Source organism: Lontra canadensis, unplaced genomic scaffold, assembly GCF_010015895.1.
Source record: "Lontra canadensis isolate GAN:19392208 unplaced genomic scaffold, GSC_riverotter_1.0 scaffold60, whole genome shotgun sequence".
NCBI lineage: Eukaryota > Metazoa > Chordata > Mammalia > Carnivora > Mustelidae > Lontra > Lontra canadensis.
The window spans coordinates 6,000,391-6,026,614 of NW_022631054.1; the positions used below are offsets into that span (position 1 = coordinate 6,000,391).

Consider the following 26,224-nt stretch of genomic DNA (forward strand, 5'->3'; position numbering starts at 1 on the left):
TCTCCAGTGATGAGAAGCAGCCCTAGGGCAAATATAAAGGCTCTTTCCAAGCCCCTCTACCCCCTTATGTATCCTCCACCCTTACCTTCCCACACCCACCATTTTGTCTTTCACTTCCAAGTTACTATGAAATTAAGTCACTGCTGGCCTCCAAGGAACAGAATAGGGAAAGGGAACGATAATGACTCTACAGCACAGAAGCCCAGCAAACACGACCTTAATGGAGAGGGAGGCTCAGGTTGCCAGGGATGTCATGGGGATGTCCCGTACTCCCCAATGTGACGTGAGGACAAAGGCGCTTCGCCTCTGTATGATCCTCCCCAAAACCTGTTAACTCCAATCTAATCATAAGGAAATCCTCAGACAAACCCAGATTGAGTAATTAGTCTACAGAAATCTGGCCCATACTCCTCAAGACTATCAAAGTCATGAAAAACAAAGACAGACTGAGACAACTGTCACAGATGAGAGGGTACTGGGGAGCCACAGGAACATACTGCAAGGTGATACTCTGGGTTGGAGGGTACAGAAGGGACAGAAAGAGGACATTAATGGAAAAGCTGGTAAAAATGCATATTAAAAACTCCAAAGGAAGCCTGCAGTTTAGTTAATAGTAGTATACCCATGTCAGTCTCTTCATTTTGACAAACGGGCTATGGAAATGTAAGGTATTAACAACGGGAGAAAGGAAATGAGACCTACACAGGAACTCTGCACTATCTTTGCAACTTTTCTATAAAGCTAAAATTAATCCAAAATAAAAGGTTTATCCCAAAAACTTTTATTTGAAAAACGGATCTTTCTGTGAGAGAACAGGCATCCCAGCACCCGCCCCACAACCCTTCTATAGAGAACTGCCCTCTCCACAACACAGACCACGGCAGTCATGTTCGGTATCATGTTCGGTATCACCTTATCCTATTATTCCCCAATTCCCACACTCGCCAAGCACTCCCACACCTGACTAGACCATGGGTAGGCCTGCCAACCCATAGGCTGGCAGGATAACATGACAGAGTGTGCCAGAAATGTTGATACATTGGGCTTTTCTTTATCTGAGCCATAAGAGGCTAGGTCCCTATGCTGGTTAATGTTATGTGTCAACTTGGCGAGACCATGACACCCAGAGAGATTTGATCAAACACCATTCTGGATGTTTCTGTGAAGGTATTTTTTAGATGAGATCAACGTTTAAATCAATAGCCTTTGAGTAAATCAGATTGCCCCCCATAACAATCAGTTGAAAGCCTTAATAGATCAGACTGACCTCGTCTGAGGGAAAGGGAATTCTGCCAGTATGACTGCCTCTGAATTCCAATGGCAACTCTTACTCCTAGGTCTCCAGTCTGCTGGCCTACCCTAGATTTTGAACTTGCCAAGCTTCCATAATGGCACAAGCCAATTCCTTCAAATGAATCAATCTCCCTCTCAACATACATGTGTAGATAGGTAGATGGATGGATGGATGGAGAGAGAGATAGAGATGACAGATAGATGATAGACAGATGATAGATAGGTAGATAATATGTGTGTATTTGTGAATGTACACACCCTATTGGTTATGTTTTTCTATAGAACCCTAATACAGTCCTTGATAAGGAAATTGAGACATTGGTGGGAATTAAGAGGATTATATTACGGACTTCCTAATGACCCTGAAGTCACACCCACACATATCCATCCCCCACCCATTCTTTTATGAGACATCATGGTAGGTGCCATGAGGCTCAGAAGAAGCCCAGTCCCGGCCCAGTCACTAAATGTGACCTTGGGCAAGTCATTCCACCTCTCTGGGTCTTGTACTCTTTTTCTGGAAAATAAAAGGGCTGACGAGATCAGAGTCTGAAAACACACTACTTGCTGCCCACAGTAAGGGATCCCATTTTTTTCCCCTACTGAAACCTGGAGGCAGCCCTAGAGCTCTTCTGGTTAGGTGTCTCTGTTGGCTCCACAAAAAGACCTTAACCAATCAATCTGAGTCGGTTCATAAAATCAAACCAATTTGTGACCCCAAGATTATTTGGTGTCTAAAGCCCCAGCAACTAAAATGAAATGAAGCCACTGAAAACTATAGTCACTGCTGGGCAGTGAAAAATAAAACTCAACTCTTGGCTGAAAGTGACTACAATCATAGGAAAGACCCAAGGGGGCTCCAGAGAGGGTAAGGTTGAGTTCCGTGTGTGCTGGACTTGCCACCACTAAGCTCTCTTCCTTCCAGTCTCTTCTCTAAATGTGATTGAAGCCCCTCCCCCCTTTCCCCCAGTCTTTTTGCAATTCCCCAGTGGTACTTGCTCTAGTGCCCACCGCCCAACATACCTCGGCAAGGCTGACGGAAATGATAAACACAGGGGGTGGAAGGCAGTTAGCTCTCTCCAAGTATGTTCTTCGGACCTTTTCAGGAAGCATCCATTTCGAGACAACCCTATGGACCTTTTTACTCTTTAAGGGATCTTCACGTCCACCGTCCTCTCTCATTTCCTTCTCTTCTTCCAGCTCTCCTTTCATGTCTCTATCCACATTCAGATTCATATCCTCCATCTCCAAATCATGATCAGCAGCCATTGTCCTGGGTCCTCCCGCCACCTGAAAAGGGCCATGAAAGTCAAGGAAAAATAGATAACCCGATAGTCCTTGGGACATGCTCTTTCCTGAGTTCTCTGGTATAACCATTGTTGGTTTCCAAGGCCTTTCCTATATACTAATAGAAAGCAACTTAAGATCTGGAGCCCAAATACTCATAATATCCATTCCCTCATCATCTGGTTCAATTGTGGCAAAGTACTAGGGTCTCCCCAAATGAGGGAGAAGACCCCCAGGGATCACTTCTGATTTCATCTATTGCTACCACCTGAAGGATGGACAAGAGCCTTGGAATAGAAACTCTACCTTGTATACCCTTTCCTTCCCCTCTGCCACTGACTGTCAAGTCAGCCATCAGCATAAGAGATGCCTTTGTCATAACGTGATACATCTCAGAGCTTACACCATACACACTGCGTAACTGAACCCAATCTTGTCCCCCTGGAGTAAATGGTCTCCTTTCCCTTCTTAGGTCTCCTTTCCCTTCTTAGTTTCATCTTGCTTCTACCCAAAGGCCAGACATAGGTCTCTGATTCCTGATTCAGAATCAAAAACAATTTACTGAGCAACTACTGTGTATCAGGAACTAAGCTGGGGCTTTCCCATCTATTGACTCATTGGACTTCCACAATAACCCCAGAAGGTAGGGTTTTGCAGTCCCATTTATAGATTAAAAAAAAAAAAAGAACTGAGCAGCCCAACCTGCACCCCCAAAAAGATTCAAGCCTAAATCTTTCTAAAATACCTGCACTGCCCATTCTGTAGCACACTTGAGGAAGAAAAGCCTGGTTTTCTTACTGGAGAACCTTACTGGTTCTCCAGGCACAAGGTCAATACCCTTGCTGAAACATATCATCCCAAAAACTCTCTGACATCTGGAGCTCTAATCTCCACATCTAGTATCCCCTTGAACTCAATCCTCAGCATTCAATTATTCAAGCATTTATTCAATAAATATCTACAAATACCTACTATGTATCAGGCCACCATTTACCCCAAAATGTTTATAATGTAATGGAGGAGACGGAGGTCAATAAAAATCATACAGATAACTGTATCATTACACCATGATAGAGGACACCAAGCAGGTGGGTAAGACACCAAGGGACACCTCACTGTAACAGTGAGGACAGATCCATATACTCTGTGCTTTCCCGGGGCCAGGCCCTCAACCATGTTCTATCCATTTCCTGTTGGTCTGGTTCTGTTATTTTTTTACTCCTGGTTAAACTACTTAAATCACTCAAATGTTTCTGTGGTCAAGGGGGTGGTGCTCATAAATGAAGGGAAAAAATAATAAAAATCATGTTGCAAAATAGTACATAGAGTACAATCCAATTTTTGTAAAAAGTAGTGTACTGATACACATACAGGAAGAAATCCGGAGAATGAACCATGATTTTATCTGCATGGTGGGATTTCACTACATTTTTGCCCTCCATGGAGGAATGGATCCAGATTTTGTGGGGCCTGAAGTGTAAACAATTTGGGGGGTTTTCTTTGGAAAAATAATATAAAATGAAAATTCCAAAATATAAAAATTACAAAAGTGGATACACGGCCTTTGAAGGAGCCCAAGCCAAGTGAGAGATCTGAAGGTTAAGCTTTATTAGCTTCAGAGAAAATCCACCTCTGTTTATATTTGCTTTTTTTTTTTATTTTATTTTTAAGTGATCTCTACATCTGATGTGGATTTTGAAGTTACAACCCCAAGATCAAGAGTGACACATTCTACTGACTGAGACAGCCAGGCACTCCTATTTGATTTTTTAAAGTATATATTACTATTTTAATTTAAAAAAAAAACTAATAAAGCCATATCTATTACACCTTTACCTGATCCTAACATCTCAACTACTGTACTGTTTCTCCCCTCCCCTTTGTGGCCCAACGTCTTGAAGAAGGAAGGAATCTATACCCTAACCAGCTGGTCGTCTGCATGCCCCATTGAAACTGATCTCCTGAGTTACGCCCCTCAAACAAATCCACTTCCGGAGCAATGTGAGTCCCAACCATGAATGCAGAGTACTCTTGGCACTTCAAAACATATCCCCACTGCAAAATCTCATGTATTCCTCAGAATTACCTGAAGTAAAAAGAAGGCAATGATTATGTTCCCAATTCTTCTCATCTTCAACCTCCCTAACAGACTTTCCTGTTGAAATCTCTTCCTCCATCTTTCATCTCAACCATAATTCATTCACTGACTTCGTTCTCCTGCTCCCCAGACACAGGCATTCCCTCTGCATGCTTCAACAACACTCTTTTCTTTTTTTTTTTTTTTAAGATTTTATTTATTTATTTGACAGGCAGAGATCAAAAGTAGGCAGAGTGGTGGGCAGAGAGAGAAAGGAAGGGAAGCAGGCTCCCTGCTGAGCAGAGAGCCCTATGTGGGACTCGATCCCAGGACCCTGGGATCATGACCTGAGCCGAAGGCAGAGGCTTTAACCCACTGAGCCACCCAGGTGCCCCAACTCTCTTTTCTTGCAACTGGATTTCTCTAACTCGGTGAAGAGGAGTGAGCTAGTGGCAAGGTCACTAGACGACAGGAACACAGGTTTTGCACTACTCAGACCCCGGGGAATGGCCTTGTCTTGTTTTTCTTTGCAACCCTAGGCAATGGCCCTGGGACTGGTACCATGAACAGTAGAACAGTGGTTTCTAAGGGTGGGGAAAGGGGGAAATGGGGAGTTGTGCGTTTAATGACTACAAAGATTCAGTTTAGGAAGACAAAAAAGTTCTGGAGATGGATGGTAGTGAGAGTTTCACAACAAGGTAATGTAGTTAATGCCACTGAACTGTACACTTAAAAATGATTAAAATGGTAAATTTTAAGTTATGTACATCATACACACACACACACACACACACACACACAAACTAAATAATGCAAAACTTTCAAAGTCACTGTGAAGATCAAATCTAGTGTTTATGTCACCAATATGGGCTTCACCAATGATATAATACTGATATTTTCACTTTAGGTTAATGTATCTAAATTTCCTAAATGACCCCAAATAAAGTTTTTCATTATATATTTTTTTGAAAACATGATGGCGCCAGATAGCTGGGATTAGAACACAGCTCTACTCCACACCAACTGTACATGTAGGTAAGTCACTTCAGTGCTCTGAGCCTCAAATTACATTTTTTTAAAGATTTTATTTATTTATTTGACAGAGAGAAATCATAAGCAGGCAGAGAGGCAGGCAGAGAGAGAGAGGAGGAAGCAGGCTCCCTGCCAAGCAGAGAGCCCGATGCAGGACTCGATCCCAGGATCCTGAGGGATCATGACCTGAGCCGAAGGCAGAGGCTTAACCCACTTAGCCACCCAGATGCCCTCAAATTACATTTTTTTAAAAAGATCTCTTTTTCACTTTATTTTATTTGTCAGAGAGAGAAAGAGAGCACAAGCAGAGGGAGAAACAAGCAGAGGGAGAAGCAGGTAGAGGGAATAGCAGGCTCCCCCTGAGCAAAGAGCCCAATGTGGGGCTCAATCCCACGCCCCTGGCACCATAACCTGAGCTGAAGGCAGATGCCTAACTGACTGAGCCACCCAGGCGTCCCTTGTTCAGGAACTTTTTCATTGCCCCAGGCAAAAACCCTGTACTCATTAAAGCATTCTCTCTATAGCCACCTCCCTCCAGTCCATGGCAACCCCTAATCTACTTTCTGTCTCTATGGATTTACTTATTCTGGATATTTCATGGAAATGGAATCATACCATGTGAGGCCTTTCGAGTCTGGCTTCTCTCTGTGGTAGTAATAAGTCTTCAAGGTTTATCTGGGTTGTGGCCTAGGTCAGTACTTAATTCCTTTTTTTTTTTTTTTTAAGTAAGTGCCACACCCAATGTGGGGCTTGAACTCACAACCCTGAGATCAAGAGTCTTGGGAGGGGGCTTGTAGCAATGGGTGAAAGAGGTGATGGGGATTAAGGAGGGCACTTGTGATGAGCATCCGGTGTCATACATAAGTGATGAATCACTAAATTCTACACCTGAAACTAATATTACACTGTATGTTAACCAACTGGAATTTCATAAAAACTTGAAAAGGGAAAAAAAAAAAAGAGTCACATGCTCCACTGACTGAGCCAGCCAGGTACCCTGTACTTCATTCTTTTTTATGGCTGAATAATATTGCATTGTATAGATATATAAACACATCTTTTAAAACATTTTATTTATTCACTTTAGAGATATAAGAGAGAAAGCAAGAGAGAGAGAGAGAGAGAGTAGGAGCAGGGGGGAGAGCAGAGGGCCAGGGACAAGCAGACTCCATGCTGAGCACAGATCCCCACATGGGGCTCGATCCCAGAACCCTGAGATCATGACCTGAGCCGAAACCATGAGTCAGACATTCAACCAACTGTGCCACCCAGGGACCCGTATAAACACATTTTGTCTATCCATGTGTCTGTTGCAGGACATTTAGATCTTTGATGACTATGAATGGAGCTACTATGAACATTCCTGTGCATTGTCTGAATCCCTGTTTTCAGTTATTTGGGGTATGTACCTAGGAGTGGAACTGCTGAGCTATATAGTAATTCTATATTTAATTTACTGGGAAACTCTCAGATTCCATTTTAAAGTGGGGATAATTCAAAAAAATAAAAATGAAGTGGGGATAATGATAGAACTTACCTTGTAGTATTGTTGGAAAGACTGTTGGAGGCAATGCATGTAGAGCACTTAGAATAGTATCCGGCACATAGTAAACACTCCATAATTGTTAGTTATTATTCGCTATGGATGGTTGCGTGGGTGTGTGGATGGTTGAGATGGACAGAAAGACGAATGGGGCTGAGTTTAGGGCCTATTTTCACACTGCAAGTTACTGGGAATCAACTCTTAGCGAATTTATTTTTTTAAATAGTTCATTAGGCAGTTTCCACATTACAATAGATTATATTCAGTAAATTTAGGGAAGAAGAGAAATCCCCTTCTATGTTACTTTTCCCCAGCAACTTTTCTGAGAAGAAATTTCCCTCCCCTACATCATCCACCTCCCACTCACCCAACGTCCCAGGGTCAGACACTAAGTCTGTAGACCTAACTATTTCATTAACTTTCCCTGAATGTTGTTGATTATTTCTAGATTTACAACTTCTCATAATTGGCAAAAACAGTGTGGTTTTAAGATCTGTAGCTTTTAACAGCAAATATTAAAGCATTTAAAAAATAAGTTCAGGGGCAGGGGCGCCTGGGTGGCTCAGTGGGTTGAAGCCTCTACCTTCGGCTCAGGTCATGGTCTCGGGGTCCTGGGATCGAGCCCCAAGTCAGGCTCTTTGCTCAGCAGGGAACCTGCTTCCTCCTCTCTCTCTCTGCCTCTCTACCTACTTGTAATTTCTGTCTATCAAATAAATAAATAAACTATTTTAAAAGCGGGGGGGGCGCACCTGGGTGGCTCAGTAGGTTAAAGCGTCTGCCTTCAGCTCAGGTCATGACCCCAGGGTCCTGGGATCAAGCCCCACATCAGGCTCTCTGCTCAGCAGGGAGCCTGGTTCCCTTCCTCACTCTCTGCCTACTTGTGATCTCTGTCTGTCAAATAAATAAATAAAATCTTAAAAAAAAAAAAAAGTTCAGGGGCACCTGGGTGGCTCAGTGGGTTAAGCATGCGACTCTTGGTTTAGGCTCAACTCATGATCTCAGTATTGTGGGATCGAGCCCCATGTCAGGCTCTGCACTTAGGGAGCAATCTGCTTGTCCTTCTCCCTCTGCTCCTCCCTCCCCGCCCCCCCACCTCCCCCACCTCCACTCATACTTTCTCTCCTCTAAACAAATAAATTTAAAAATCTTTAAAAATTAATAATAGTAAGTTTAAGGGCACCTGGTTAGCTCAGACAGTAGAGCGTGCAACTTTTAATATCAAGGTGTTAAGTTTGAGCCCCGCCTTGGGTGTAGAGATTACTTTAAAAAAAGTAAAATAAAGGGCACCTGGGTGGCTCAGTGGGTTAAGCCTCTGCCTTTGGCTCAGGTCATGATCTCAGGGTCCTGGGATGAGTCCCACATCGAGCTCTCTGCTCTGCAGGGAGCCTGCTTCCTCCTCTCTCTCTCTCTCTGCCTGCTTGTCTGCCTACTTGTGATCTCTGCCTGCCAAATAAATAAATAAAATCTTAAAAAGAAAAAAAAGTAAAATAAAACCTTTAAATCAGCGAATAAAAGTAAGTTCAGTTAGGGATTTTAACATTGTATTAATAAGCTCTGCTGTAAATTCAAATCCCATATACGATCATTTTATGAGGAAATAAAATTCTACACTGTTAATACAACCGTATAACTAAAAAGGAGCTTTAAAAAAAAAAACTAAGGATTACATTTCCTCAAAATTTTCTGTCCTCTAGATTTCAAATTTTCTAGAAATTTTACACAGTCAAGCCCAGTATTTTAGGTATTTTAGAGAAATGTATTTCCTGTGCTACAAAGATACCTGACCGATTCAGCTCCACCAAGACTCACCACAAGTCTGTTTTCTTCCTCGACACATACAGCAAAGAATCAGACCTGTAGTTCCAGCCACTTCAGCAGCTAGCAACAGATGAAAATGCTGGTAGCACCTGCAGCATGTTGGTTTTACCTCTCTTCTCAGCAACGGTCACACTCTGACTTCAAGCCCTGTCTGTGTGCCCTGTTCTTTGGAAACCAGGGGCACCTCCTTGATTAAGCATCTCTGACATCCTCAGGGCTCACAGGTGTGCTTTCAGACTGTGGCATTCCCTGGCCCTCCCACTCCTGTTTACCTTCTGCTCCCAGACCTGAATTCCTGAGCACAGTTCACCACCTTGGAAACATTCCTGATCAAACAATGAAAAGATGATCCAAAAAAAGAGAAAGAAAGTGAAGGCTTATCCATACTCACGAAGCTGTGGGAAATGGGAGCATTTGGAAGGCAACTGGGCAGTACCTAGACGCTATGAAAAGCATGTACCTTCCAACAGAAACACCCTACTCCTAGAAATCTATCCTGCAAACGTATTTGAGCCAGTACACAAAGCTGTATTTCAAAGATGTTCAGTGTGGAACTACTTATAGTAGTGAAAACTTACAGAGAACCAGAATGTACTTCAATCGGGTTGTTGTATTTTCGGACAGTTCTAATTCTTAGAATGAGCCCCTATGATCTCCTCTTCCTTATACAGTGCTGAAATGTGCCCACTAGTACCTCTGCTCCTGGGTCCAAAGTTTTCCTCCCTAGGCTAATCTAAGGTTCTGCCATTAATTTTGTCCTTGCATGGGTGTGGTCCAGATAATCCACAGGCTCTACAGGTCAGAGTTGGGCAGGGTCTCTGGAAGCATGCTTTTTTTTTTTTTTTTAAGATTTTATTTATTTATTTATTTATTTACTTGACAGAGAGAGAGAGAGAGAGAAAGAGAACACAAGTAGGCAGAGGCAGGCAGAGAGAGAGGAAGGGGAGCAGGCTCCCTGCTGAGCAGAGAGCCCGATGTGGGGCTCGATCCCAGGACTCTGAGACCATGACCTGAGCAGAAGGCAGAGGCTTAACCCACTGAACCACCCAGGTGCCCCTGGAAGCGTGCTTTAGATTACCAGAATTTTTGATGGCCCAATTACATAAAGCAGGAGTCTCAAAACAACTAGGCAATGATGACAACACATCATAGTCTAACAGAGACATAAAAGCGTCACAGCTATCAAATTATTCACTTGGTCACTCTCAACACCGTGTTACATGTGGAATGGAATTATTTACTGCACTGACTGGGCTTTCTTACTCACTAAGCAAAGATCATCCAAGTTTCTTGAGCTTCCTTTAATGTTGGCTTGATGTTATGCTTCACCTCCTACCTTTTATCTTTAGCAGGTGGCTGTCAACTCTGTTGAAATCAATCTTTCTCTGTCTCTCGGTCTCTCTCTCCGACTCTCTCTCCCTCTCTTTCACACACACACATACACACATGTGCACAGACACACATGCACACACACACATACAGGTCAAAACTGGGTGGCACTGTTGTGAAAAGTTCTCATCCTGCCAGTATGGAACAATGAGGGGAGATTGTTAAAAAGAATGCTGGAAGAGTAGAAAAGACTCATAGCCATCAAACTAAAAACATGTCCCCCCTGTGCACCAAAAGCCAAAGACCTTCCCTTCATGCTTGGCAAGTTTCCCTTTTTTTTTTTTAAAGTAGGTGCCACACCCAACAAGGTGCTCGAATTCACAACCCTGAGATCAAGAGTCACATGCTCTACCCACTGAGCCAGCCAGACTTGCCAGCAAGTATTCTTAAGAGGAAAAGTGGAAAGAAGTTTCCTGCATCCTGACTGTATCTGGGATAAGTATTGTTCATGTTATGAATCATAAAGCCATTGTGTTGGCCAAGGATTGGAAAGGGTGGGGCCATGCTCATTTACCCAGAGCACTCTTCTGCTTAACCAAAAAAAAAAAAAAAAAAAAAAAAGGTAAAAAAAGATTTCCATAAGGAGATTTACACAGGAGATCCTTGACAATAGCAAGGGATTTTTCCAAAGACTTTCCAGGAGCCTTAATATAACCCATAGTGTCTCCCAAAATTATGTTATAAATTATAGCTGGAAAATTTTTAAGTGATTGCATTTCAGACCCTAAATAATTCTATAATTAGAGATGTAAGGTTATTTATAAAGTCTGTTATATGAGGAGTATTAATTAACCACATTCAACACTTTGCACCCAAGGTCCCAAAGAAGAAAAGAGAATAGAACCTCAGTTAGTGAATTGTGCCTCTTCATCTTCAAGTAAAATTTACCCTCTCTCTCAAAAAGCAGTTTCTGCACTGGCTGAAGCACTCATTAAGACAACTTCCCAAGGCACTTTTCCTTGTATCTATGTGACATATATGGTAGATCGCTTGGTATCAAAGATCCTAGGCACTGCTGAACTTGAGATTCCATGCCAAATGGCACCACTGAACTTGACATTCCATGCCAAGTTTATCCATAATTTCTATTTGTGGCCACAAAAAAAAAAAAAGAAAGAAAGAAAGAAAGAAAGAAAAGAAAAGATAAAGAAAAAAATCACTTTCTCAGGCTTCACTTTTTTCTCATTTCTATTTCTGGCACTATCAAGTGATTTATTTTTAGGAGTCTTTTCTACTCCTCCAATAAGAAACAAAGATTTTAGTCACTGCATGCATGGTTACCTAGAGGCTGGAAAGTCATACAGAAGAGCGAAATCACGTGAGACATCAAAGTGGCATGGCAGGCTTGGCTCACTCACTAGCAAAGGACTGGTTCCAACAAAGTCATTCAATTCACATCCCTTTACAATGGCCTTTTGGGGCAGCTAATAAATTGCAAAAACTGTTAAGTGTTGAAGCTGCAAATGTCAAGGGCTCCCAGTGTCTTCTTTGATAACATTTATATAATGGCCCTTTGTCAGGGTTCTTGGGGAATTCTTCATCTCACGAATCCTGGCAGGCAGCTAGGACCACTTCCCGCTACCGAAGGTAAAAATCCCCACTCCTTTCGGTTCCAGGTTCCCAGGCAGCTAAGGTTCAGGTCCTGGCTTAGGCTTCACCAATCAGCAGCACTTGATTCGGATTTTGGAGGCTGGAGCTTGACACCTGGCTAAGTTCTTTATAGCAGTGCACTATAGAGAGCAGCATACCTAGTGTCCATGCCCCCCAGTGCCAGCTGTATCTTCTATGCAGGCGGCAGCAATGAGCACGCAGCAGCAGCAGCCAGAGCAAGGGGACCATCTGCACCTACGTGGCCCTGCGATGGATTTTGGTGTAGTTCTAGGTGCCTGGTCTTCTTTTGTGTTGGCTTATTTTCCCATCCTTGTTTCTGCAGCATTCCAATGATTTTGTAACCTACCCGTGACCCTGTGATATACTAAGATACATATATTTGGTCTTCATCCCAGTTCCCCCGCATAGACCTCCTAAAACCCTTGGAATTTCTTGACAGGGTTGAGGGGGACCAGCTTCTGTTATTCACAATAAGCCCTTTTCAACCAGACCTGAGTTTAGGCTAAGGAAGTGACTCTTGTAGGATAAGAGCTGATTGCCTGAGGAAATAACCATGTGATGAGAGCGGTGGAACTTTCAGCCCCATCTCTGGGAAGAGAAGAAGGTCTAGAGATTGAGTTTAATCAGTAATGGTCAGTGACCATTCACATCCATGTCATGGAACCTCCATGAAAACCCCAAACAGAAGATTCAGAGAGCTTCCAGCCTGGTAAACACAGGAAACACCCAGAGAGCTCTGCATCCTTACCCATCCACCTGGCCCCATGCATCTCTTCCATGTGGCTGTTCCTGAGTTGTATCCTGTATATAAAAACCAGTAATAATCGATAAAGCCCTCTCCTAAGTTCTGTGAGCTGTTCTAGCAAATTCTTTTTGGTTTGTTTGTTTCAAATTTATTTATTTATTTGTAATTATTTTTTACTATGTTCTGTTTCACCATACAGTACATCATTAGTTTTTGATGTAGTGTTCCAAGATTGTTTACGATAACACCCAATGCTCCATGCAATATGTGCCCTCCTTAATACCCAACACCAGGCCAACTCATCACCATGCTAACCCATCCCCCTACCTCCCTCCCCTCTAAAACCCTCAGTTTGTTTCTCAAAGTCCAGAGTCATGGTTCATCTCCCCCTCTGATTCCCTCCCTTCATTTTTCCTTTCCTTCTCCCAATGTCCTCCATGCTATTCCTTATGTTCCACAAGTAATGTTCCAGCAAATTATTAAGCCCAAGGAGGGGGTGACCCCAATTTCTAGCCAGTTGATCAGAAGCCCAGACTCAAAATGGGCATCTGAAGTGGGGAGCAGTCATAGGGCACTGAGCCCTTAATCAGGTGGGTAGTTGGTGTCAGAATTCCTTGGTGTGAAAACCCCACATATTTGGTGTTGGAAGTGTGAGTAGGAGTCGAGATATTGTTTTTCTTTTCTTTTTTTTTTTTTAAATATTTTATTTATCTATTTGACAGACAGAGATCACAAGTAGGCAGAGAGAGGTAGGAAGCAGGCTCTCCGCTGAGCAGGGAGCCCAATGAGGGGCTCGATCCCAGGACCCTGAGATCATGACCTGAGCCAAAGGCAGAGGCCTAACCCACTGAGCCACCCAGGCACCCTGAGATATTGTTTTTCTTTTCCTACCCAACGTGCTTTCAATAAAATTAATTTCCTGGAGTCATTAGCCAAAATTAGTTTCTGTCCCCTGCAGCCAAGAACCTAACTAACACCTAAATAACCAAGAAACGCTTCTAAACTCTACCTGGGGTCTTCCAGTCACAAGTTAAACTCATTTCTTGTTCTGCATTAGGGAGACACAGCGTTGGGAGGGCACAGAACCAGGAGACTTGCTTTCTGGTCTAGACTCTGCCACTTCCTGGCTGTGTGAGCTGGAGCCAGTCCCTCTCTCACCTGTGCCAGGAATGGACAGTCTGCACCAGACTAGTTCTGCCTTCAAATCTCCTCTAGCATTTCTTTTTCTTTTTTTTTTTTTTAAGATTTTATTTATTTATTTGTCAGAGAGAGAGAGAGAGCGTGAGAGTGTGAGCACAAGCAGGGGGAACAGGGAGAGGGAGAAGCCCTGAGCCACCCAGGTCTCCTGAGCAACTGTTTTTCACCATTTGTTTCTATACAGCTTCCTGGCTCCTCTCCTGAAAAAACTAATCTGATAGCTGTAGCAGATCTCTGACAGGTGACATGGAGGCAGCAGCACCTTCGAGACCCACAAACTAAGGACTCTAGAGTCCATTCCTACCACAAACTCTGTATTCTTCCAATGGAAAGCAGAGTCAGTTTTACTGCTGTATTCCTTGTGCTCCGAAAGTTCCTGGCACACAGGAGGTTCAGAAAATACTAGCATCTGCGTAAGGGTAAACAAACTCTCTGTGACTTTTCTGTAAATCTAAAATTATTCCAAAATAAAAAGTTTATGTAAAGAATACTGGAAGGAAGGAGAGGGGAATTCTGTCCAGACCACATTAACCAAGAGTCTTGTATCATTTTATGTTGGAAAAGTGCCTTCTGCCACCCTTTTCCTCTGCACCCCACCCCACCCCACCCCCACATCATTCTGACATCACTGAACCATCAGAGGAGACCAGAAAAGCCACCATCTTGTAATGGCTGCCAAAGGGCTTGTCACCTGTCTTTGTGCTTGGAACTGTGAAGACCCAAGTTCTGCTCTCAGCATACCCCTTAATTTCACTGTGCCGCAGTTTCCTCGGCTATAAAATACACCCCCTTTCTCCCCTCAGTATCTTACAGAATTATTGTAAGAAGCAAATGAAATAAGAAGAGTTGCCATAATAGTGAGCACTTACTAGGGGTGTCTGGGTGGCTCAGTGGGAAGCGTCTGCCTTTGGCTCAGCTCATGATCCCAGCGTTCTGGGATCTAGCCCCAGGTCAGGCTCCTTGCTGAGCCAGGAGCCTGCTTCTACCTCTGCCCTTCCTCCTGCTCCTTCTCTCTTTCTCTTGTTCAGTCTCTCTCTCTCAAACAAATAAATAAATACATCTTAAAATAAAAATAATGAGCACTTACAGACTTTTTTAAAGATTTTATTTATTTATTTTTCAGAGAGAGAGAGAGAGCACAAGCAGGCAGAGCAGCAGGCAGAGGCAGAGAGAGAAGCAGGCTGCCCACTGAGCAAGGAGCCCAATATGGGACTTGATCCCAGGACCCTGGAATCATGACCTGAGCCAAAGGCACCGGATTAACCAACTGAACCACCCAGGTGTCCTGCACTTACAGATTCTATGCTAAACACCTGATGAGCCTTCTCTTCATTAATTTTCACAAGAACCTTATAAAACAGGATAATAACAACAAACGAAAGTTAAAAAAAAATAAGATCATAACACCCCCGTTGTATAGATAAGGAAACTCAGGCTTCCAAAGGAACTTTATCAAGATAACCCAGCCAGTGAGGGGAGGGCTCGGAGAGGAGCCCGGGGTGTCTCACTTCACAGACCTTGTGTGTTCCTCTGTCCTGCAATTTCTGGGCACCAAGTGTTAAAGAAGTGGACATCTTTATTTAGCTTATTTTCATCCCATCCTTCCCTCTACCCTCATCTCCCTCTTCTTCCTCCAGCTCCCCAAACAGACCTGGACTAGATCCCAGGAGTTTCCAAATGGGAGCCATGAAAGTGGCAGGTCCTCGGCCCAGAGTCTGGGGCTCCCACTGCTGCCACAGGGAGTCGGGATGGACACAGGCACCCAGGAAGGGAAAAGCATCTGCCTCTCCGAGAACCCAAATGTCTAAGTCAGGCTCCCCTTCCCTTCTTCACTTCACCCAGGAGAGCACAGGGAAGGCCACCCACCTTAGGACAACTCGTCTTTGGCAGAAGAGACTTTGGATCATGAGTTTGTGCTGCTTTCCTAGTTGCATTCACATGAGTAGGTTTTAAATATCTGAATTGTTTCTTTAAAGAGCTAGCCCCACCCACTGATTGGTACCAGGCAGGCCCCTGCCAAGGCTGAGTCCAGCCTTGATGTGGCCTGGGAGCCCAGGAGGCTGAGCGGCAGGCTGTGCTGGGTGTACCCAATTTTCGCCCAGCCGGGCCTGCTGGGGAGGCTTTTGGTGGTGTTGCTAGGCAACCTGGGTAATTGGAGAGGGCACAGATTGGGCTTCTGGGCCACAGAGATTAACAGTCTCCTTCATCACACTGCAAACCATCATTATGGCCCGTTCCGGAGGCCTGCAGCAGTCTCTGTGGTTATAGCCTGAAAGAGCACTTTTTTAGCTACAGAAATAAAGAACCAGCTTTTCAATATTATAGGTTTGTGGCTGTGGTTGTTTTCTTCTTGCTACATCTCTGAGGATACACTCGGAATAAATAAGCGGACAATTTAAAAACAAACAAACAAACAAACACACAAACAGACGCCTTCAAAAACCTCCTTTTCCAAAAGTTTTTCTTACGCCTAAAGCAAAGCAAACTTGCACTCACTGTGAGGGCAACTAAGGTAGAGACACCCTGCTTCCTGAGGTCTGTGTGTGCCCACGACGTGGTAAAAGCTGCTTCCTTGGAATCCCATGCAGCTGGGGCTGTGGTTCAGGGTGGGGGAGCCATGGCCTTGGTCCTGAACAAGGCCTCTCAGCAGAATAATCTCTGTCTTTCCCACTCAACAACAATCACAATACCCCCCTTCCCAGGCTCCAGTCACTTTCACTTACACTATTTCAATGGTCCCTCCTTGCTGCTCTGTGAGGATGACGTCATACTCCTCCCACTTTACAGAAGAACCACTAAAGCAAGAGTCATCCCTGATCATATAGCAACCTAGTCACACCAAAGCTGAGACACAAACCCATTTTTCTGAGGCTTAGAGGGGCTCTCCCCTATCCGCACTGTTTCCCCCAACACTACCTAGGGTAGGACATACAACTTTGTACCTGATCACAATGTAAGTAATAGTAGTAACAATACTCACTGGCATAGAGACACAAGAACTATCATATTTATCATATCATATCATATCATATCATATCATATCATATACATATTATACTATTCTCCACACATCACCCTTGCTGATTGTGGCCAGTCTTCCAAAGCTGCCACCCGTACACTAAGGAATACAGTCCGGAAGAATTCCCAGAACTGGACACCCTATTTAAGTAGCTTAACCCAGTCTACCAGAGGACAGGGCTGAAGGGAAACACTGACCCTGAGCCATCTCCGCCTTCATTCGGGGAGTTAACTCTGTTGGATGGCATTCTGATACTACTTTGTCAGTCCTGTGAGTAAAGAGGCAGAATCATGGCTCTCATTAGGTATTTGTAGTTACTCTTCAAAAGGGCTTTCACTGCCTCGTCTACAATGTTCCTGGTCCATCGATAGTGACCAGCTGTGCGAGACTACAGAGGACTAGGGATTTCCTGGGATGTGGGGCTTGGGGTGCTAAAATCAGGACAGTCCCGGGCAAACTGAAGACAGTCACTTCTCATAGATCACCTCCATCAGAATCATCTAAGGACGTCAGGGGAAGATAGCTGGTTCTCTCATCCTGGCAGTGGTTCCTAACCTTGGCTACACATCAGAATGATCTGAGAAGCTTGTAAAAAAAATGTTGACATCGGGGGCACCTGAGTGGCTCAGTGGGTTGAGCCTCTGCCTTCAGCACAGGTCATGATCTCAGGGTCCTGGGATCGAGTCCCACATCGGGATGTCTGCTTGGCGGGGAGCCTGCTTCTCCTCTCTCTTTGCCTGTCTCTCTGCCTACTTGTGATCTCTCTCTCTCTGTGTCAAATAAATAGAAAAATCTTAAAAAAAAAAAAATTTTTTTTTTTTGACATCGGGCTCATGACCCCAGCTCATCCACCAATGGTATCAGGGCTTCTGGGGCTAGGGCCCATGTGCTGGTATATTTTAGTGTTCAGCCCAGACTAAAAACCCCTACCCTAGAGATTTGGATTCAGAGGGTCTGGGCTGGGGTCTTGCCCAGGAATCTCCATACCTTTTGACAGCCCCTCAAGGGATGCTTATGTATACTGTGGTTTGAGAAGCTGTGGTTTGAGAAGCAGTGAATTCTTATGTGATGTGTGCATTCACTGGACAAGCACTCCCTGAATGTCTTATGTACGTTGGGCTCTGGAAACATAAGAAAAAAAAACAAAAAAAAAACCCACCTCCTATTCCCAGGTCCTCCCTATCCAGGGAAGAATAAAGATCTATAAATTGTCCCAACACAGTATACTGTGGCTTTATTTATAAGTGACTCAGCCCCATCAGGGTGATTACGGTTAATCAGTTCCCAGAAGCCTAGAGTGATAGATTACAGATGGCGTCTATTATTTACCATTCCTCCCACTAAGAGGTGGGGTTTATTTCTCCTGCCCTTGAATCTGGGCCAGCGCTGTGACAGGTTTAGGCCAATAATATGGGGCAGAAGTAGCACATCCCAAGGCCAGGCCCTAAGAGATCCGCAGCCCCACTCTTGTTCTTTGTGGAAGCCTAAGACCATAAGAAGGTTGACTACTGGGGCACCTGGCTGGCTCACTCAGTAGAGCATGCAACTCTTTTTTTTTTTTTTTTTTAAGATTTTATTTATTTATTTGACAGAGATCACAAGTAGGCAGAGAGTCAGGCAGAGAGAGAGGAGGAAGCAGGCTCCCTGCCGATCAGAGAGCCTGATGCGGGGGTTGGATCCCAGGACCTTGGGATCATGACCTGAGCCGAAGGCAGAGGCTTTAACCCACTGAGGCACCCAGGCACCCCAAGCATGCAACTCTTGATCTTTCAGTGGCATGAGTTCAAGCCCCACATGGGGTGTAGAGCTTAATTTGAAAAAATATAAATAAGTAATTCAAAAAGAAAGTTGAGCACTGCGTATGATATGAGACTGAAAAATCACTGACCTCTACCTCTGAAACTTATAATGCATTTTATGTTAGTTAACTGAATTTAAATTAAAAAATAAATTCTTGGGGGGCACCTGGGTGGCTCAGTGGGTTAAGCCTCTGCCTTTGACTCAGATCATGATCTCAGGGTCCTGGGATCAAGCTTTGCATCGTGCTCTCTGCTCAGCAGGGAGCCTGCTTCCCCCTCTCTCTCTGCCTGCTGCTCTGCCTACTTGTGATCTGTGTGTGTGTGTGTGTGTGTGTGTGTGTGAAATAAATAAATAAAATCTTTAAATATAAATAAAGTTCTTGTGAAAGTAAGAAAAAAAAAGAAAGAAAAGTAAATCCCTAGAAATAATTAATTAATTAGTTAATTAATTAAAAATTTAAAAAAGACGCTTGATTACCCTGAAGCCACCATGCTATGATGAAGCCCAATCTATTCATAAGGAGACAGAGAGGCCATGCGGAAGGGCACCGAGATGCCAGACCTATGTATAAGTGAAGGCTTTTTTTTTTTAAGATTTATTTATTTGAGAGAGAGAATGCCTGCATGTGGGAGTAGGGGAAGGGCAGAGGAAGAGGGAAAGAATCTCCAAGCAGACTCCCTGCTGAGTGGAGGGGGTGGGGCTCCCTCTCAGGACCCTGACTGAGATCAGGACCTGAGCGGAAACCAAGAGTCTGATGTTCAACGGACTGAGCCACCTGGGTGCTCCTCAGTGAAGTCTTCCTAGACCCTACAGCCCAACCCAACCACCAACTAAAGACAGCCAAGTCAGTGACCCCGGCTGACACCACACAGAGCAGAACTACTCAGCAGGACTCTGCCCAAATTCCAGACCCACAGAATCAGGGCAAAATAAAATGATTGTTGTTTTAAGCTGCCACGCTTTAGAGTGATTTGTTAACACAGCAATAGTTACCAACATACTCAACAGAACGAGAAGACAGAATGGCATCCCAGACCATTCTGTCTTCCCATTGACGTTGTTCATCTTGGTAACCCTCCATAGAGTAGACTGCTGGTGTCCTACCTGAAATATTCTCCATCTCAGCTTCCACTCCTGCCCCCCTCCAAAGCAAACCAATACAACCATAAATCAGACTACAGCAACTCTGCTTAAAACCTCTCAACGGTTCCTCGCTGTCTTCGAGACAAATATAGGATCCTTACCAAGGCTGGTAAGGTCCTGCATGACCTAGCTCCTGCCTTCTTTGTGGAATTTTACCCCTCTCCCCCCAACATCTCTATTCTTTCTTTTATATGCAAATATATGTATTCTTTTATTGAAGTATAGTTGACATACAATATTATATTGGTTTCAAGTGTGTAATATAATGATTTGACAATTATATACATTATAAAATGCTTGCCACAACAGGTGTACTTGCCATCTATCACCATACAACATTATTATAGTGCTATTGACTATATTCCCTATGCTGTACTTTTCATCTGCATGACTTACCTATTTCATAAGTGGAAGTTCAACCCCTTAATTCCCTTCACTTATTTCGCCTATCTCTCACCCTCCCTTTTGGCAACCATCAGTTTCTTCTCTGTATTTATGAATCTGTTTCTGTTTTTGTTTGTTTATCCACTTGCTTTGTTTTTTAGATTCCACATATAAGTGAAATCATATGGTAGTTGTCTTTCTGTCTGACTTATTTCACTTAGCATAATACCCTCTAGGTCCATCCATCATGTTGTTACAAATGGCAAGATGTCATTCTTTTTTAGGGTGGAATAGTATTCCGTTATATATATATACCACATCTTCTTTACCAGTTCATCTACTGATGGACACTTCGGTTGCTTCCGTATCTTGGCTATTGTAAATGATACTACAATAAACATAGGGATGCATACATCTATTTGAATTAGTGTTTTTTGTTTTCTTCAAATAAATACCCAGAATTAGAATTACTGGATCATTTGCTATTTCCATTTTTAATTTTTTAAGGGATCTCCACATTGTTTTCCACAAGTTCGTGTTCCTAACCCCAAGCTCTCTCCTGCCTCAGGGTCTTTGCACTTGCCGTTTGATTGACCTAAACCTCTCTCCTCCACCCCTCCCACACACTCTAACATATATACACAAGGCTGCCTCCTTCATAACAAAAAGCACCTCCCTAGGAAGTCTTCCCTGACCCACCCCTTGGCCCACCCCATATATTCTAGCACATTCCCCTGCTTATTTGCTCCCAGCATTAGACACTATCTAAAACTATAGGATGTGTTTACTCACTTTACTCTCTTCTACTAGAATATAAATTCCAGAAAAAGTAGAAAATGTGTAGTTTTTCCTCCATTTGTAGGTGTTCAGCAAATGTTTGCTGAATGAACCATCAAGAAATGAAGAAGGTAGAAGTATGGAGTAAAAGAAATCACAACGTCAGAAATGCTTGATCTTGCTTCACTTCTGCCTCTGCTTACCTGTGGACAAGCCACTTCAGCTCTCCCATCAGGAGCCTCATCACTAGCCCAACAAACATGGCCAGTGATGGTACAAGCCATACGCCAGAAGTCCTCACATTGTTTTGCACACAAATCCACATTAGATTTTGAGAAAGCTATGACCCTCACACACATTTTACAATAATGTCTAAAATTCTTTTTCACAAGTTAAAATGGGTACCAAGACAGAATTTTCTGGTGTAGTCTTATTAGAAACATGCTTTAGGTATGTTTTCATCTAAACCTTGGAGCTACACATTTAGTTCAGTTTTTGGAAAATGTCTGCCATGTAATCCAATTGTCAAAGCCACTGCTCACTGTCCAACCGATTAGCCAAAGCAGAATAATTTTCTGTCTGTAAGAAAACCCACCTACATTTTTAAACATTTCTATCAGTGAGTATATCTGCATCCCCAAGACAACCAATTCAGGTCCCAATTAATTCTACAATATACAGTTAATGAGCTAAGGCACTTCAATTTAAAGTAGAGTAGCACAATAGAGCACAAATTCTAGAGGGGAGGTTCTGGAGTTCAAGTCCTGATTCTGCCACTTAATAGCTCTGTGACCTTGAGTAGCCTGTTAAACCTCTGGTTGCTGGGGCACCTGGCTGGCTCAGTCAGAAGAGTCTGGCTCTCAGTGTCAGGGTCATGAGTTTAAGCCCCACACTGGGTGTAGAGCTCACTTAAAAAATAATAATAAAATAAAATGAAAAGTAAATTTTAAGAGTCTGCAGTAAGGTACCACCCCCTCAGTTTATCTTATCTGATCCCTCAGGAACAAAGCATCCTCCAGTTGTCCTTCTGGTTTTTATAGCACCACTGAAAGTTTCAGGACAAATCTAGCAAAGCCAGAGAAGGGAAATAATGAAAGCAGAACTAGGGTCTCCTGCCTGGTTCCGCAGTGGAGCAAGGCAACCCTGAGCCTCAGGGTCTTGAGTTCAAGCTGCACGTTGGGCATGAAGCCCACAAAGAAAGAAAGGAAGAGAGAGAGAGGAAGGAAGGAAGGAAGAAAGGAAGGGAAGGAGAGAGGGAAGAAGGGAGGGAGGGAGGAAGGAATGAGTTCATAAGGAGAACTTAAAAGAATCCAGTCAGGGGTGCCTGGGTGGCCCAGTGAGTTAGGTGTCCAACTCTTGATTTTATCTCAGGTCTTGATCTCAGGGTCATGAATTCAAGTCCCACACTGGGCTGCATGCTGGCTGCGGGAACCTACTTAAAAATAAAAATAATAAAATCTAAATTAAAAAAAAAATCGAGTCAAGCAGATTGCTTTCAGGAGGGAATACCTGTGGAATCTGAGGGACTGGAAACAGATTCTCTGAAAGCTATCCACATCCAGTTCCATATTCAACACAAACTCTCACGCCACATGCAGAGCCCAACACAATTCCCGGTGGCCCCCTGCAACTCCATCTCTCTCCTTTACGTAACAAAGCACAAATCAGCAAGCTGTATACCCCAGAATTTGCTCCAGATTATACAAATGTAAATCACTTGTAAATTTCAGTATTTCTATTAGAAAGAATAGATTAGCTGTAACCCAGCATACAGCCTAAGACGAAGCACAGTAGATCAGGACACAAGGCAAGTTAGGAGGCCCTTCATGAACCATTAGGAAGTCCTAAAAAGGAAGTCCTAAAGAGGAAGGCTCATTTCCTCAGACAGAGAGGAACCCTATCAGGCCTAGAGGTCTTGGTGCCATTTCCCTGACCCCCCCATGCCTCAGCCACACTTCTGAAATACAAGTCAGATGGTGTCCTCCTTTTGCTCAATCCCTTCAATGGTTACCCAATACCCTTGGTGTAAAATCTATTTTCCTTAAACAAGGCTCATGGCCTGAGTCCTGCGCATTTATCCTTCATTCTTCCATTGACACTACCCTTCGGCCATACTAAGCTCCTAGCAATTCCAGCTCCCACCCTCCACTAGGCTTTTGCATGAGCATCTCTCTCTGCTAGAGTATCTTCCTTCCCCAATTTGTTCTCCTGGTGAACTTCTTTTTTTTCTTTTTTTCAGATTGTATTTATTTATTTATTTATTTGAGAGAGAGACAGAGAGAGAGAGAGCAAGCAGGGGAGGGGTAGAGGGAGAGGGACAGTGAGAGAATCTCCAGCAGACTCCGTGCTGAGCATGGAGCCCAACTCAAGGCTCAATCCCACAACCCTCAGATCATGACCTGAGCAGAAACCAAGAGTTGAGCGCTTAACCAGACTGAGCCACCCAGGTGCCCCTCTCCTTCTAACACCCCCTTCTAACATATCTAACTTCTAACTTCTAACACCCCCTTCAAGACTCTGTCCTAAACACCTCCTCTGCAAAGCCTTACAGGCATCTGCCATGAGCCTGCCATTGGCTAGGCCCTGAATCCAGTAGAGAACAAGGCAGACATGGTGGAATTAAATGACGCTCATCGTTCCCTCTGCAGCCTCTGTTCCTGTCTAGGGTATCATGCCTTCTTTGTATTATCACCATCTCCTCTATGTGGGTCTTGAGGTTAGGGCTTCTGTTTCATTCATCTATGAATCCCTATGAGGGAACCCACAGAATGCATCAAAAAATGTTTGTTGGACCCATTTACAAAAGGATTCATCAAACATTCCTGTATTAGGGACACCCAAGGTGCTGGTTACACAACTGTAAACACACAGACATGGTCCCTGCCCTCTTGTGCCCAACAGAGCACTTGAATGAATAAATGATGGGTGAATGAATAAATGAATAAACTGAATGAATGAATGAATAAATAAATAAATGAATGAATAAGTAAATGAATTAATGAATCAGGAAGGAGTGTGCCCCTCCCCATGGGGATGAAGCAACCCAGAGCAGGAGATGTACAGGAAGTGAGAAGCTGGTGTCTAAGAAGTTGGGAGAATAATCATGTCCTTTTGTTCTCTCTGATACACAGGAACTGGAAAGACAGCAAGGAGTTGGACAAAGAGCATGGATAGAGTCTGATCTAGACTTGAACTCTGGATCCATTGCTTATCAGCCATGTGACCTTAGGCAACCCCTTAGGCTTAGCCTGTTTGTCTCTCCATGTATCTCCATTTCCTCATCCGTAAAATGGGAATAGTAATATTCGTAACAGGGATGAGACAATGCATTTAAAAGCCCTTAGCCTGAGGCCAGGCAGAGTTGGTTTTAGGAACTGGTAGTTCCCATCACTTGCTCAGTGTGACTGCAAATTCAGAAACACCGCCCGAGGGCCTGCCGGGAACTTCATCTCCCTTCCCTGGAGTGCCAGCCCTGGTTCGGTGTTCTTACCTCAGACCCGTGGGAGGCCCCTTCCCCAACCCGCCCCATCCCCACCCCTTCTGAGCCTTCGTCTCCCTTCTCCACCTCCCTCTTCCCTACCCATTCTGGGCGTACGCGTCTGCCTACGTGCTTTCAAGATCAGGGGTTGTCTTAGAGATCTTTACAAACCTATGGAGAGGGGGAGGTGGCTGTCGGAGGTTCGGGGCAGGAACGCGCGAGGGGAAGGGGGAGTGGTGTGCTAAAGAAGAAAGGAAGAGCACTGGTGTTTATTAAGGACCCACTGCCTGCCGGGCACCGGCTTGGTGCCCGACCAGCTCCCTTTCATGCCATCTTCATAACAATACCACTCTGCAGGGGCTCCTGGGTAGCTCAGCCGTAGAGCGTCTGCCTTCAGCTCAGGTCACGATCCCCGGATCCTGGGATTGAGCTCAGCACAGGCTCCCGGATCCCGGGGAAGCCCGCTTCTCCCTCTCCCGTTTCCTCTGCTTGTGTTCCCTCTCTCACTGTGCCTCTCTCTGTCAAATAAATAAATAAAATCTTAAAAAAAAAAAAACACTCTACAGATGAGGGAATGGGGGCTCAGAAAGTGAACAGGAAAGATGGGATAGGAATCCAAGTGTCTGGTCAACTTCAAAATAATCTTACCTATGCCACAGGGCGCACCAGCTTATCATTATTAAATGTGTATGAAATAAAGGGCAGTTTCCCCAGTCCCATGAAGAGCAGAGACTGTGTGCCCCCTCCCCCGTAATGCAGGTTTAGGCTCAAACAGTGATGAATAAACAAGTGAATAATAACAAATGAATGAGCGAAATCCCTCAGACACCCATACCAGGAAGGAGGAAACAACCCCCGGGGAGGCGCCTAGCAGGAAGAAGTCCTCCCTGGCAGCGGTCTCCAGTGCGGGGCACGCGGGAGGTCGGCCAGCCCAGGAGGGCTAAGAACTGGCTCAGCTGGAGGGGGCTGGGGGCAATGTTGGGGGACAAAGGTGTGGAAGGGGTTTTGGTTATGGTGAAAAATGGGATGAAGGGAGAGAAGGCCAGTGACTGACCAGGGCTGGGAAGGAGAATGCCATTACCTGGTCCCCCGCCATGTCCCTGGGGGAGAAGCCAGAGTCAGCCCCCCACTCCTAACTCAACATGGTACGTTTATTTTATTTCCTTTTTTTAAGTAATCTCTACACAACTCACGACCCCCGAGATCAAGAGTCCCATGCTCCTTGGACTGAGTCAGCCAGACGCCCCTCGACATCCTAGTTTCAAAATGAAAGTTCCAGGATCCCAAGCGGCCATCCTGAAGACTAGTCCGGAAGGGAGGTTGCCAAGAGTGTCCCACGGCCGGCTCCTTCCCGCTCAGACCCGGGACTCCGGCTTTTCTACCCGGGGGCGCTTTCTGCCCCGCCCCCTTCTCCCCCAGGAGGGCCTGGGTCCGCGGGTCCCAGCTCCCGCACTTACCTCGGGAGGCCCACGTCGTCCCAGCCAGGACAGGCTGCCCACCGCGTTCCAGGCTGCCTGGGCCGAGGGGCTGCCTCTGCTGCCCTGACGTTCCCTCCCTGCCAGCGGTCCCTCCGTCCCTCCCCAAACTAAAATCGTCCCAACAGGTTCCCAGCCGCCCGGCCCACGGGGAGG

The 26,224-nt window shown here is 44.5% G+C and overlaps 1 protein-coding gene across 6 annotated transcripts in view; it reads right to left on the reverse strand.

The window, feature by feature from the left end:
* Positions 1–26,207, reverse strand: part of RHBDL2 (rhomboid like 2) — a 50,308-nt gene extending 24,101 nt beyond the window's left edge. For 2 of the 6 annotated variants that reach the window (XM_032877324.1, XM_032877323.1), the window contains exons 1-2: positions 4,499–4,518; positions 2,317–2,583 (exon numbers count right to left, since the gene is read on the reverse strand). In XM_032877324.1, the coding sequence (XP_032733215.1) occupies positions 2,317–2,562 (246 nt within the window). In that variant the 5' untranslated portion in view covers positions 2,563–2,583; positions 4,499–4,518. Of the gene's footprint in view, positions 1–2,316; positions 2,584–4,498; positions 4,520–8,519; positions 8,540–15,858; positions 15,930–26,050 lie in introns of those variants that run through there. The other 4 variants (XM_032877328.1, XM_032877325.1, XM_032877326.1 and 1 more) reach the window with 4 other exon arrangements.
* Positions 26,208–26,224: the final 17 nt, after the last annotated feature.